The sequence below is a fragment of the Chenopodium album genome, chromosome 25 (genome assembly GCF_948465745.1).
Source record: "Chenopodium album chromosome 25, dcCheAlbu1.1, whole genome shotgun sequence".
Classification (NCBI taxonomy): domain Eukaryota; kingdom Viridiplantae; phylum Streptophyta; class Magnoliopsida; order Caryophyllales; family Amaranthaceae; genus Chenopodium; species Chenopodium album.
Genome location: NC_137858.1, coordinates 36742895 through 36757333, shown reverse-complemented (window position 1 = coordinate 36757333; position 14439 = coordinate 36742895). Strand labels below are relative to the sequence as shown.

Here is a 14439-nt window from a genome sequence, read left to right as displayed (position 1 = left end):
GCCTAGTTATCATAACATTCATAAGCTTGGGCTTGTCCCGTTTTATCTCCTCTCCTTAACAATTCAGGTGATTGATTTGATTCATACTTCTTAAAGTTCCTTGCAGACACCTTGACCTTCCCCATAATTCTCTCTTTTACTTTATTTTTTTGTCCTATGAAATGTTCTCAAACTCTCAAAGAAAACTTTTCCTGATCAGTGCTCGGGCTTAGCATTCATTGGAAATTTACTATCTATACTCATTGCAGATTCCATATGTGGTTGCCCCCCAGTTTGCTGATGATTCACAATGCCATATTAGCTACCCAATGCCAACAGCACCACCGGGTGTTCAAAGAAGTTATTCAACAGGCAAAGAGTAATAATGGTAGTTCGGTATTTCCCCTGTCTTTGGCTTTCGGTTTCCTTGTTGAATACATGTTTGATTATACTTACTGTATCATTATTAGGTCATCTAAGGAGATGGGTTCTTGTTTTCATTGATCTGATTTCTTATGGGTCATTTTGAGATGCAATGTGAAAATGAGCTAGCAACTTTGTTTTCATTGGTTGCTGAATGTGAAAATGTCTATACAACTCTTGCTGTATAGACATTTTCTTGGAGCCATACTGTCTATCCGTTCCAGTCTTATCTCGATGCCTAACCATTGGTTGCTTTTGTTGAAATAGTCTTAGTATGGCTCCAGAGAAATGTCTCTATAGCAAGAGTAATTATGGGTTCTTGTTTTCATTGGTTTTTGTATGGGTGTAAATACTGTGTTGATTTATCCGATTATACTTTCAATATTTTTTTTGGTATGAATTATACTTTCAATATTTAACATCACCTCAGTTTAAGGAATTTTATGTGCTAACTGTACCCGGAGTCCTGGACTAATGTTTCAAACCCATTTGACTTCAAAAATTCTGATGATATTTATTCACACTATATTCAGCTGGGTGCAAGGTTTCAAGTTCACAAGTCCGGGATGCATTAGCACCCCAAACCTACTGAAAGGTAAACTTGGATAAACACCATGCCCGATCCACTTTCATCTAGTGAATCATGTTTGGATCGTGAGATAATAATAGGTTGACTCACGCAAAATGTCATCCTTGGTAATTAATATATGTAGTAGATTAACAACAACAACAAAAAAAGATCATTTCCATGTTTGCCAATTATCATTAGCTTCCTCCTGGCTCCCTCCCGTCAGCATTTGCCCTTCTATAGGTAGATCAGATTAAAGGACTTTTATAGGTGTATATGCAGTATAATACTTGTTTTTACCCTTTTTTCTCTTATTGTTCAATGGCTAAATGATATCCCTGCTTAGAACTCCTGGATCCACCACGCCACTGACCCCCCCTCCTATATTTCTATTCAATGGAAATATAGTAGTAGTAAGCCCTAAAGGCTTTCTCAATGGTCAATTAGGCTCCATAAGCTTTCTCAATGGTACATTAGGCTTAGGGCCTGTTCATATTTAGTTAATTTCAGCTCAGCTCAGCTCCAATCAGTTCAGTTCAGTTCACGTCAGCTTTCAATTTCCCTCTCTCATAAAATACTCATTTCAGCTCAGTTCAGTTCAGCTCCAATCAATTCAGTTCAGCTCAGTTCAGTAAATGTGAACAGGCCCTTAATCTAATTCATCAAAACAGGTTAGAATTGATGATGTGTTATTATTATACTTATTTTTGTATTTATATTTTAATAACTTTTTACAAACTAGGTTCGCAATTGGGTAATATCAGGGTTGTGTCTTAGACTTTGGAATACTAAATTTGGCCTAAAATGCCAATGTTTGGCCATTTTGGCTCAATTATGGAATTTTTCCAACATTTTAAAGTGCCACATAGAAAATTATCGATTTTTAGCCAATAAAAAAAAAAGGAAAATTTAGCCACTTTAAAAAGGATTTGCATTTTAATTTTGAATTAAAAATTCAATCACTATGTAAGTAAAATCAAATCAATGAATTTTACTCTCACCTTCTCTCTTTAAAAATAAAAAAAAAGAAAATAAAAATACAAAAAACTTAACTCTTTCTCTAGCTGCAAGGGGTTGCCATCATCTCTTTGATGATGGTAAGCCCCAAAATTTTCTTTGATTCCTTAGTTTTTAATTGTTTAGTTATTAATAATTCTCCTTTCTCTCTCTTTATGAGAGTTTTGTTCCCATTTTTTGGGTTTGTTCTCTCCGTTTGTGGGAGTTTGGAGTACGATTTTCGTTTCTTCTCTTATGGAAGATTAGAATTGGATAGTTGCAGCTTGCTTGGAACATTAATTTTTGTGATTGTTCATCTGGCAAGGAAAGACGATTTAGGGTTTCATAATCTCTCTAAGTGTCTAGAGTACCACATAGGTATTTTCATCCATACGACTATGCATCAGTGGATTTTAAGCCGTTTTAGTGCTAACTATTGCTCCGGATGAAGTTTGTATTAAGGTTATTGTTGATCGAATGTACAATGTACTTCGCATTTTATTTTATGGTGATATATTTTTGTGTTGGAGAGAGAGAGAGAGTTTAAATTTCTTAAGAACTATTTGCATTGTAAAGTGCCGTTTGGCTATATTTTATCAATGAAATTTTATTTCTTGTAAAAAAATATTCAAATTAATGAATAAGGTTTGAATTTCACATTTAAAAGACTTGTAATAATAATAAATATTTATTAAAATAAAAATAAAGAAGTACTAAGCATGCGCTTGCCCGGATGGGTCCTCTGATGCGCAGGTTGAGAAATATTACTATGAAACTTCGAGAAATTTATTTATTTATTTATTTAAATTGAGTATCTCGACGAGATGTACACGTCCAAATTTTCAGGTTTAAATTAAATAAATAAAAAAAAATATTTGATGTTATTAGGGATTCTATCTATGGAAAAGACCCATAAGAAGTATATGAAATCTTAAATTAAATAAAAAAATCTCAATTTTATTTAGGATTAAAATATTTAATATCTGTACAAGTCAAATTCACAAATGAGAGTTTAAATTAGTTAAATTGTTTTTTTTTTTTTTAAATTGTTATCCATAAATATAGATGAAAAAATTAATTTACAACTTTAAATTCATTATATAATACTTTGAATGAGATGATAAATTAAAATTAATCAACTTTTTTAAAAGAAAAATGGGTTTTGTAGTTAAATAATTACTGTGATTTTAGTTTTTCGAAATATACATAATAATCCAGAGATTGCGATAACTAAAACGTGGGCAGTATTCAATAAGTTAAACAAACCATTAGTTATTTATTATCAACGTTAAATATTTCATGCTTATTGCACCAAAATATATATATATATATATATATATATATATATATATATATATATATATATATATATATATATATATATATATATATATATATATATATTTCATGCTTATTTGTTGTCACCATATGTTAGTAGTTTAAAAAAACATGATCTATAATTTCATATCGACCTAATATTTCATGATTATTGTATATGTATCGTTACTTACATAAATTAAACAGATTTTATTCCATTATTTATTTTTAAAATTCCACTAGTGTTCTTTTATTTGCAACATTTTCGATTTTCATTTTCATTAATGCATAACTTCAACGGTTAATATCTTTAGGTATAGATTTTTTAATATTATTATATTTTAATAAATCTTCCTCGTTGTTTTTTACTTGATCTGTTTCGTTTATTAAGCTTGCCAATGTAAAGCCTTAACTAGTAATAACTTTAAATATTTATAATCAAAAATTAAAAGTGATATATTGTGATAGTACTTATAAAGACGATTCTAAGTTTCTAACAATATCTCGCATGAAAAAGACAAAATTTTTCCTTAAGTACGTCAAAATGAAAATTATTATCAGCACAAACTTTTAAAAAAATCGGGTGTACAATAATTATTGTACATCCATTATAAAGATCGGCTAACGTGATTAAAAGTTACCCCTTAAATGAATAAAAGTTACCCCAATATGCATAAAGTAACCCAATACAGATAAAAATTATGAAAAGTTTGAGGAAAATTATACATTCTCGCCAGCTCGGGTGAATCTTTTTGGTTTTGTTTATTTATGCTTTATTAGTAAAGAATTACATTTTAAATGACTAAAAATCAATTATTAGTGATTGAATGTAATTTAATTACATTGTAAAACTTTTTTTGTTGTCTATTTATATAAAAATTATATTATTTTTAAAGTTTACCAAAAAAAAAAGGCAAAAAGTTACCCTAAAATTAGGTAAAAGTTACCCTTTTACTGCTCGATGTACAGTAATATTAGTGTAAACCGGGTGTATACAAAAGATTTCCTATTATTAAAAGTTGTTGAAATTTAACTCATAAGTCCAAATTGACCTAAAATAACATTTTGCGGTTTTGTGAGTGATTAAATATCATAAACGAAAAAATGAGTGGTTAAATGAAATTAGGGTGCTTTAAGGGTGGTAAAATATAATTTTCCTCCAAATTTTTTTGTTGACAATTCCTCCATTTTATTCAATTCACTTTTTCGAGAAGTTCTATAAATACCAAACTATCTTTTTTTTTTTTTTTTTTTTTTTTTTTTTTTTTTTTTTTTTTTTTTTTTTGTGTGCAGGAGAGGGGACAAGCCCCAAATGCCAAACTACCTTTGGTGAAAATCTAAAACGTTTTTTCCTTTTATTTTCACTAGTTGTGGGTACGCGCGCGCCCCCCAATTTCGTAAAAAATATTAAGTAAAACGCTTTTGACACATGTTTGTTACGAATTAATTAATAAGTTTATGATAATTGTAAGTGTTAAAATTCATTCTTTTTCTTTCTCTTTTTTTTTTTTAAAAAAAGTGACTTTTATAATTAACTTCTACTTACACATTATTATGGTTGTACTCTCTCTTTCTCTTTTTCAATCTATCTATTATGAATATGCATATAAAAATTATATATAAGAAAACACTTATTTGGTTGAAAAATTTATTCTAAAGGTGCTATTTACCAATTTGATATTCTGATAATTGTTATGGAATCACATTGATTAATTAATACTATCTTCATTTTTTTTTTAATCTGCAACAAATGAATTTTATTATGTTTCACACAGAATATCTCTTTGTTTCAACTATAAGGAAATGGAGTTAGTAACATTTGGTTACATAAATTGGTAATGTTTCAAAAAGTTTCTAAAAAGTACTTTCATCTCCTTACACAATTACACCCTAAAAAGTATTCTCCCACCTTTTTAAATTTTCCCACGTATACTCTCTCATTTTCTTCTGGGTATTCTCCTTATTTCTTCATTTTAGTTGTCGTTTGGTACATTAGGGAAATGAAAATTCATATGAAATTTCAAGTTGTAGGAATTAAATTTCTTCATCAAAATTATTGGAATTTATCAAACTTGTTTGATTGATGGAAATGGAGGAAATAAATTTAATTTTAGGCAAGTAAATTTTCATGTTTTGAGAAAGGTCAAAATTCCCATAAATTGACATTGCTCTCATTTTCACTTTTTTGTGTCAACCAAACAAGAAGTTTAAAATAAAATTCATGGGAATTCTGAATACCTATATGAGTTTAAGCCAACCGATCAATACGTTAATGGTTCTAAAGCTTATATTTGCAACAATTTGAGTTGCTAATGAAATAATGCATAATGTGCAACATTTATGTAAATTTCATAAATATAAATTGAGGGTACATCGGTGCCCTTAGGGAAAATTACAATTTGAATAACACTAAATAAAAAAAATAATAAAAAATAAAAAAATAAAATCATTGTTTTCCAAAAAAAAAAAAAAAACACCAAGTTTTTAAAGCTAGAGAGAGCTGCCATAGTCTTCAATTTAGCAAAAATAATACTCCACAACAAGAACATCAGCAGCAATATACAGTAGGAACAACAACGACAATGACAATTTAAAGCAAAAATAGGGAAAGCAGCAAGCAGCACCCAAACAATATAACAATTCAACAATGATCTTTATCTATCACCTTCTAATAGCTGAAGATGGGTGATTTTAACCGTACAACAAGATAAAGAGTAATGGGTAATTTTAATCAATGTTGTTTAGCTAAGTGATATTTCTTAAGTGATTTTTCTTAAGTGGTCTCTTTCTCCCCTTGAACTAATTGAATTGATTTTCTTAAGTGATCATCTTAATTAAGTTGTCTATCTCTCTCTTTCCTAAGTGATCTCTCTCTCTCTCTCCCCCCTCTTAAAATATTTCAAACATATAACATGTATATCATCCAATATAGCAGTGTAATAACTACTCATGCTAACCAACAAAAATGTTCACTGTATCCGTTTGAGGTGAAATTAATAGGAACATACTTAGTAAAAAGTATTTTATTATGAAGTTAATTCTATTTCAAGAGTATGTGCTAAATAAAGGAAGTTTTGTAATCACTTGTTATGTTATATCATTTTGATATGTAATTAGTGAAAATTATATATATCATTTTGATATGTAATAAGTAAAAATCATGGGCGTGATGTCAGATCAAAATGATGTTAAATCTTTTAGTAAGATACTTTCCTCTCACTTCCTTCCTTTTCCTTTGGATCCTCGTGTCATTTATTAAACCAAACATGGGAACATGATTAAAAACATTTCTTTTCTTTTCTTTCCATCCTAATCCCTTGAACCAAAAAGGGGACTAAGTTTCTTAAGTTAATTACCTAGATTTCTTAAGTAAATTTCTTAAGTGGTCTCTCTCTGCAGCATTTTAGTAAGCCTTTATTTTCCTAAGCTAATTGTGTGTTCCTAATTTAATTGCCTATTGTTCTTAAATGGTCTTTATCTCTCTTGTCTTTCTCTTTCGCTCCTTCTCTCTTTCTCTTGCATTTATAAATTTTTTTATAAATTAATTTCTCTAATTTTCTTAAGTGGTAACGGTCTCTCTCTTTTATTTCAATAATCTTTCTTAACTCTCTATCTCTTTCTCAAGTGATCTTTCTTAAGAAATTAGCATAAGAAAGTGTAATTAGATCAAGTGGTCTAGCATTTTCCTAAGCTAATTGATTTTCTTAAGTGGTCTTTCTCTCTTTCTCTTGAACATTTTAGTTAGTCTTTTTCTAATCTAATTGCCCTGATATATATCTTCGTTAAGTGGTCTTTTGCTCTCTTTCTCCTAAGCTTAATTGTCGTAAGAAATCAGCTTAAGAAAGTGTAATTAGATTACGTGTTCTAACATTTTCCTAAGCTAATTGCTTTGATTTCTTAAGTGCTCTCTCTCTCTCTCTCTCCCCCCCCCCCCCTTAAAAATATTGCAATCGCATAACATGTGTATCATCCATAGAGCAACATAATAACTACTCACTCCATATTTAATTACTTGCTCCATTTCTCCATGTACAGAGTTTTAAGAGAAATAGTAGAAAGTAATATAAATTATAAACAAAGTGAGATAAAAATAAGATAATTGGAACGAAAGAGAATTTAAAAATATTAAAGTATGATTGTTGAAGGTCCACTATAATAAAAGAAATTAGTAATATATTGTGAAAAGTATCCCAAAAGGAGATAGATCAAGTAATAACATCCGGTTGTAAAAGAAAAGTGGAGCATATAATAAAATACAAAGGGAGTACATTGTAACTCATATTATCCAAGAAAAATATTCAACATATCCATTTAAGGTTTTGTCAAAAAAAAAAAAAAAAAAAAACATATCCATTTAAGGTAACATTAATAGGATAGTGTAATAATTATTGTTGTTTAATAACAAGAATTGACCACCATAAATTGATCAAAGCAATATGAAGAATATAAAAGTTTGTATAGACTATTATATACTACGTGTTATAAAACATCCTTCATTCGAAATCTAAACCCTCTATATGTTTCAAATCTTGTGTTTACAACATTACCTTAGTAAAGGCAATGTATACAAAAATTCAATATAAAAAGCTAATTTATATAAATACAAGTAAAACCTTAACATAATTCTATTATTTCTTCGATCCATCATCATAACCTGAAAATTTGGCAAATCTAAAGTGTACTACAATAGAGCAATTTTCATATTAGTAACAATAAGAATTTGATGAATAAAATTTTAAAAGAAATTACATAATACTTCCTTTGCTTTTTTTTTTTCAAAGCTAAACATTTTGACTTAACCACTATTTAAACACTTCTCTTTAACCGTGTTGAGTAAACTTACATAACATTATTAATAAACTTGCAAAAAAATAATATCAAATATATTACTTCGTAGTAAACTCACATTAAAATACACAATTTTGAAGTTTGAGAAATGGATAGAAGTTTGAAAAAAAGCAAACTACCAAGGAGTATATGTACAAGGCACCACATGTCCATATCAATCGTGCCCATCGCCAACTCTTTCCAGAAGAAGACAAAGTAAGAGGCAAACCAGTAGAGAAGTGGGCTAGCAAATAAAAACCGAGTTGCAGCCAGCAAAAAATTAAAGCATTAAAATTGAATCAAGACTCCAAAATGAAGTTTCTAAAGTAGTAATCCTACTCATCCATATTATACAAAAGATTCTAAACTTAATCCTTTAAAAACAACAATGAGATATAGAGAATAACTATCACCTAACATGTATAACAAACATTTCTTGTCAACTGTATTGCTTCCCAAATAGATCTGTCGTTTACTGGCACACGTTTTACAACGAGGTGGGTGTCCTTGAAGATCTAGCATAAATAGTTATTATTGTCTACGGTTAACTACATTATATTCTTACATACTATTCAAAATATTTAGTCTTATAGGACATGTGATCAAGCGATTAATAAGCAATTAACAAAAGGGAGATCAAGCGAATTGTAATACCAGTTTATCAATTCCTAATCAATGTGCACAAGCACTTTGTGTCCACCAAAACCATGTAATGTTGTGCAACACCTGTATAAATTAGATAGTCTAGTAAGGCGGTTGGTAGATAGATAGATATGTAAAAAATAAAATAATAAATAAATAAATAAATAAAATAAAAAGTTTGAAAGAATATAAATCAACTTGCAATACGAAATTACTATGGGTGAAGATACCCAACTGATCAAGTAAGCAATCTGAACTTTCAATGAGTGAACAAGCAACAAAACTACATAAACCTTTAAAGGTCACCCAATTTATAAGATATACGCAATCCAATTACACCAAATTACAAAAGCATAACTTTCAAAATCCAAAAAACTCAATACAATACTCCCTCCATAAATTATTTCTATGGGTTTGTGACAAGAAAGGAAGAGGATAAGCTAAAATTACTCCAATTTCTTAGATTTCTATATTCTCCAAATTAGTTTACAATTGTAAGAATAAGCTTAGTTTCATAGCATTTCCAATTTGTCAAATAACTATCTTCATACAATTCATGCTATAATTTAACAGACTGTATTATGTCTTGCTCACTTCTGAACCACCTAGCTTATCTTCTGTCCATTATATGTTGGTATGTGATTACGAGCTCATGCAAGAATTTAAAAAGAAATGAAAATTCATGAGGATGAGCTTACATGATAGCAGAAGCATAGCACATCTTATTTAGGCAATGAAATATTTGAGCAGATTTTCAAGTGAGCTCGATTGTGGCCATAGATAGATAAAGCAACTATTTGAAGTAATATAGATAGATATAGCTCGATTTTCAAAAAAGTATTTAAAATCTCCTTTCAACCCTGCCCTGTCAACTATTTGAAGTAATTGCTACGGAGTATATTGGAACCTATACCTCCTATTAACTCACAAGTAACATACATTTCTTACCAGTGAGGCTAACAATTATAGTCAAATCAACCACTTCTAACAATAATTTATATTGCAGAGGGAAGATGATCAATAAATTCCCAGATACCTGACATTTCTCCACTAAAGGCAACAAGAGCCTTCCAATACGATACTTATCAAGGAGAAAACCCCAAAACATAGTCCCATTTGCATAACCAATGACTAAATCCCACTGCTAAGCTTTATGCCCTCCTAATCCAACGTTCATGGACACAACAAAAACTGTGGCTTTGTATAAACAGGATCATCACATGAACACAGGAGCCAAAACAGGCTTACTTGGTTTCTGCCTGAGAACAGACTCCAGAATTTGATGTGCATCAGATGTAAGTGGCAGATATAGAATTGCCAGTCCAAAGTTGTAAAGGAAAAAAAAAAAAAAGGTCATATACCAGCCACAATACTATTAATATTCAACATGTGTGAGCATATTGATAATGCTCACAAAAGTTTAAAACATGACAAGCAAAATCTATTAGAAGGCTAAGAATAAACTTTGATAAAAATGAAAATGAAGATGGTGTAAGCTCTAAGGCTTATTTTGCACTTTCTCCATCTCCACATCAATTCATGCATACATAATCTACTTGTGAGATTAAGGTCACTCTAACGAAGCAAAATAGAAAGCAACTCAACTATACTGCAATACTGAAAAGAGATCATTGCATCCAACATATACAGGAATACAACAATTTCTCCAACATATACAGGTTTACAACAATTTCTTCCTAACAGGCCATCTCAGTCACCAAGTCACAATTATACAACACCAGATATAAATCAGCTAAGGCCTTGATTTCATTTAAATCCACAATTTATCATAAGCCAAAATCTCTCTCTCTCTCTCCTCTCTCTCTCTCTCTCTCTCTCTCTCTCTCTCTCTCTCTCTCTCTCTCTCTGCAGGGGGGAGAAGTAAAACAAATAGGGGAAAATAATTTCTACAGTTGTTAAATAACAGTTTTTACAATTAAAAATAAAATAACATATATATATATATATATATATATATATATATATATATATATATATATAGGAATTTTTTGGTTAAAAATCTAGTAAATGCCAATCAACATTCACCCAACAAAGAGGGTACTTAAAGTCCTCGACAAAATAACCATACACCACCAACCCTTATAAAAAAATATAATTTTGTTGAAGTTAAAATCATAGAAATGATGAAATGGGGAGGCAGATTTCATATTGAAAGTAATTCACCTTCTAATCAAACAAAGAAGTAGGGGGTGGGATTTATCCTAGTCTATACTTGGAAAGGACTATAACTGCCCATTACATAATATTTGTCTCTATTGGTTTCTGGTGTGAGGAAAGTAATAAATATTGAAGGTGAAAAGGATTCATGTCATTGCAAAAGGATGGCAAAAATCATTACTTGATTGCATCTTTTATATACTACATCATCATAACACGTCACATTAGTTTTAAAACAACAAGAGCATACAATTCTACATCATCATAACACGTCACATCACCACCGGGAAACCGTATGCATCACCAATTTATAATCTATCACTATTACAATTATCAATCACTGAACATAAAATCAAGTGGAAAAACGAATTACCTATGTCATTACCCAGACAGTCACAGTACTTGAGCTTCTCCACATAGATGTAATCCCCATTACTCACCTTAAACGACTACATTTCAAAACAAAGTAAGAACCCCAATTAAACCCTAAATCAAAAGTCCAAAACACACCAAATTTCAAACAAAATGTACAAAATCATCAAAAAAAGACCCAAAAAACCACAAAATAATCTAAGGAGGCCTCAAAACCACACTAAATTCTTGTCGCCTCAAAATATCAAAGTAAATTGTACATATCAAAATTACAACATCAAAATTGACCTTTAAAATTTCTAATAGCTTCACTAATTGTAGCCACAATTCAATAATCTAGCATAACAACCAAAAGTTGACTTACCTCACAATTAACTTAACGATAAACCCAAAAGAGAAATTGATATTCGATGGTTTTGAAAAAAATATCAGCATACCTCAGAAGCTGCTTTAATATAATGGAGGAAAGAGAGCTTCAAGCTAATGGAGAATTAATGCTCTGCCTTCTTCAACTCGTAGACAAAAAATTAGGATTCTATCAGCGCCAAGATTAATTTCAAAACAAAACAAAAAATTCCATCCTTATAGCGTATTAAGCAACAGACACATTAGGTGCCAAGCCAAAATCTGAAAGTAGTAAAATCCAAAATTAAGCAACACCCACTAAAATCAATTTACTTTTGTGAGAATAAATTGATGAAGATAACATGATTTGTCATGAAAGTATTAAAAATAAAAATTTGCAGAACAATCAACAAAATTAAGAAGACTAAAATCAATCACATAAATCGACGAAATTGAATGCAAAAAACGACCAAAATTAGCCAAAAAAAAAAAAAAAAAAAAAAAAAAAAAAAAAAAAAAAAAAAAAGTGGAGCAGATAAAAAGAAAGAACATAAACCAAGAGTTTGAATAGAAATTTATAAATTGCACAATCAGGAATTCCATAAATTCACACTTAATAAGTAAATAACAATAATAATCACCTCAGCTAAAATGGAACAAAGGAAGCTCATGGAGAACCCAACGCGACCTTCAATGAAAGAGCGTGAAAGAGAGCAAACAGTGAGAAATTGACAGGACAATAATAGGAATGGAAAGAGAAAGAAAGTAGGAAGGGAGAGAAAAGGTAGATGAATGAGTGATTAAAAACCAATTTTATAGAAGATTTAACAATCACTTAATTAGAGGTTGTGGTAACAACATTATACCTTACACCAATCAAAATCAAGGCCTTTGGCAGATGAATGAGGTATGGTGTGTGAGCTCTTCTTGCGTTTTGTTTGACATGCTCAACATTCATTTGACATGCTCTTCCCCCTTATGTTTTGTTCATCATAGCCATTAGCCAAGATGCATGAAACCAGGAAAAAGTTAATTAACAACTTTTACAAAAATACAAATATAATAAATAGGAATAAAAGAGGAATGAAATGTAAATGTAAATAACATAAATATGACAAGAATCGACCAAATCTAAAAATTTGATCCAAGAGATTCCATAGAACAAAAGGCTACTAAAGCACTTATCATTGATATAATCACCAAACAAAACACTATAGTAAATAGCAAATCAACTACAACTGTCTACAAGCAACAATATCATATAACCTTAGTAAAAATTACATAGATCAATCAAAGTAAGCAATAAATCTAGCAATCTACCAACTATTTTCTAGTAAAATCCAAATTACAAACAGATAGGGTAATTTGGTCTGGACCGTAACCAAACCAGACCAAACCGCATTTTAGCTGTTTGGTTTGGTTTACGGTTTGGAAATATATGGTTTGGTTTCGATTTTTGGGGAAATATGGTTTGCGGTTTGGTTTGGTTTTTCGAAAATTATAAACCAAACCAAACCGTAAACCAGTAAACCGCATTTTAATATTTATATAATTTTAATTTAAATTAAAATAGTTATTACATATTATAAAAAAAATTGAAAAAACAAAAAAAAAAAAACATGAAAAATCATTAGAAGACTATACGGTCAGTATACTACTATACTCTATACTCATTCTCAAATATCAATACTTAAAATTCAATAGGTCATATAACTCATATTGCTCTTATTGTGTTAGCACTTAGCACTTGATTAGTTGGTTGTTATTTTTATTAAAACTTTGTAGTAAAATTTAATCCCTTTGGGCTAATTATTTAAACTTTATTATAAATTTATTAATATTTGACAATTTTTTAGGAAAAAATGTCGTCTCATCATAAACCGCAAACCAAACCGCACCAAACCGCATTATTACGGTTTGGTTTGGTTTGGTTTCAATACTAATATGGTTTAGTTTGGTTTGAAAAATTAACCAAACCGTATTTGCGGTTTGGTTTGGTTTAGACGCAAACCGCACCAAACCAGATCACGTTCACCCCTACAAACAGACATAACATTTTCCTATTAAGTTGAGAAATCGCTCACCTTTACACACACAATCAGCTTCTTACTCCTCAATTCAGTCAATAGAGTAGCTTCTCACACTTCCAAAACCCTAATAGCATGAAAAATTATCAACAAAACATCACATCCAGACCCAAATTTCTCAAACCTAGAAAAATCTAATCAATTTTAAACTGAAATTCAATCCAGAAAATTAAAAAAAATGGGTACCTCAAAAATAAAACTAATCCCACTTAATAATTCAACATAATTTAAACCAAATTGCATTAGATCAAGCAATTGGGTCATCAAATTATAAGTGGGGCATTGAAGATACACCCAAATAACAAAATCTAAGGAAAATCAAAGGGTTACAGAGCATGAATATGGGAATTCTGACAAGAAAATTGTAAGTATGGTCCAAATTCATAGAATTTGAAGAAAAATAGGGGGGTTCAGTCAATCAATCATTCCCAAATTTTGACAATAAAGATCAAAAAATGTGTGCTTATTATGGGGCATTTTTAGAAGCATTCGGCCTCTATTATAAGATCATAAATTTATAATTGCCAAGTTTTATAAAGATTGTTTAGGGTAATTTTACCCCGCCATGTGGACCAACCAGAGGGAGACACGTGTCAGCCCCAGGATGGTCCAAAGTGGACCTATCCCTGCTTGACAATGCGGCGCAGCCCACCACTGATTAGGGTTCTGTGACCTAATCAGAGGCACAATTCCCAAGGACCCTAT

The 14439-nt window shown here is 30.3% G+C and overlaps 1 protein-coding gene and 1 long non-coding RNA gene across 5 annotated transcripts in view; one reads left to right on the top strand and one right to left on the bottom strand.

The window, feature by feature from the left end:
• The window catches only part of LOC145613387 (chaperone protein dnaJ 10-like), a 59544-nt gene extending 58758 nt beyond the window's left edge, over positions 1-786 (top strand). For both annotated transcript variants that reach the window (XM_081668486.1, XM_081668485.1), the window contains exon 10: positions 249-786. In XM_081668486.1, coding sequence (XP_081524612.1) covers positions 249-362 — 114 coding nt within the window. In that variant the 3' untranslated portion in view covers positions 363-786. The remainder of the gene's footprint in view (positions 1-248) is intronic.
• A 7579-nt stretch (positions 787-8365) lies between these two features.
• On the bottom strand, positions 8366-12790 carry LOC145614798 (uncharacterized). Of its 3 annotated transcripts, none has more exons than XR_014107163.1 (5): positions 12514-12790; positions 12289-12335; positions 11740-11814; positions 11304-11379; positions 8366-8836 (listed from the first exon to the last, which is right to left on the bottom strand). It is a non-coding gene; the product is annotated as an uncharacterized LOC145614798 (long non-coding RNA). The 3 variants fall into 3 exon arrangements; XR_014107162.1 differs by having other exon boundaries at positions 11740-11808; positions 12514-12787; XR_014107161.1 differs by lacking the exon at positions 12514-12790 and having other exon boundaries at positions 11740-11808; positions 12289-12438.
• Positions 12791-14439: the final 1649 nt, after the last annotated feature.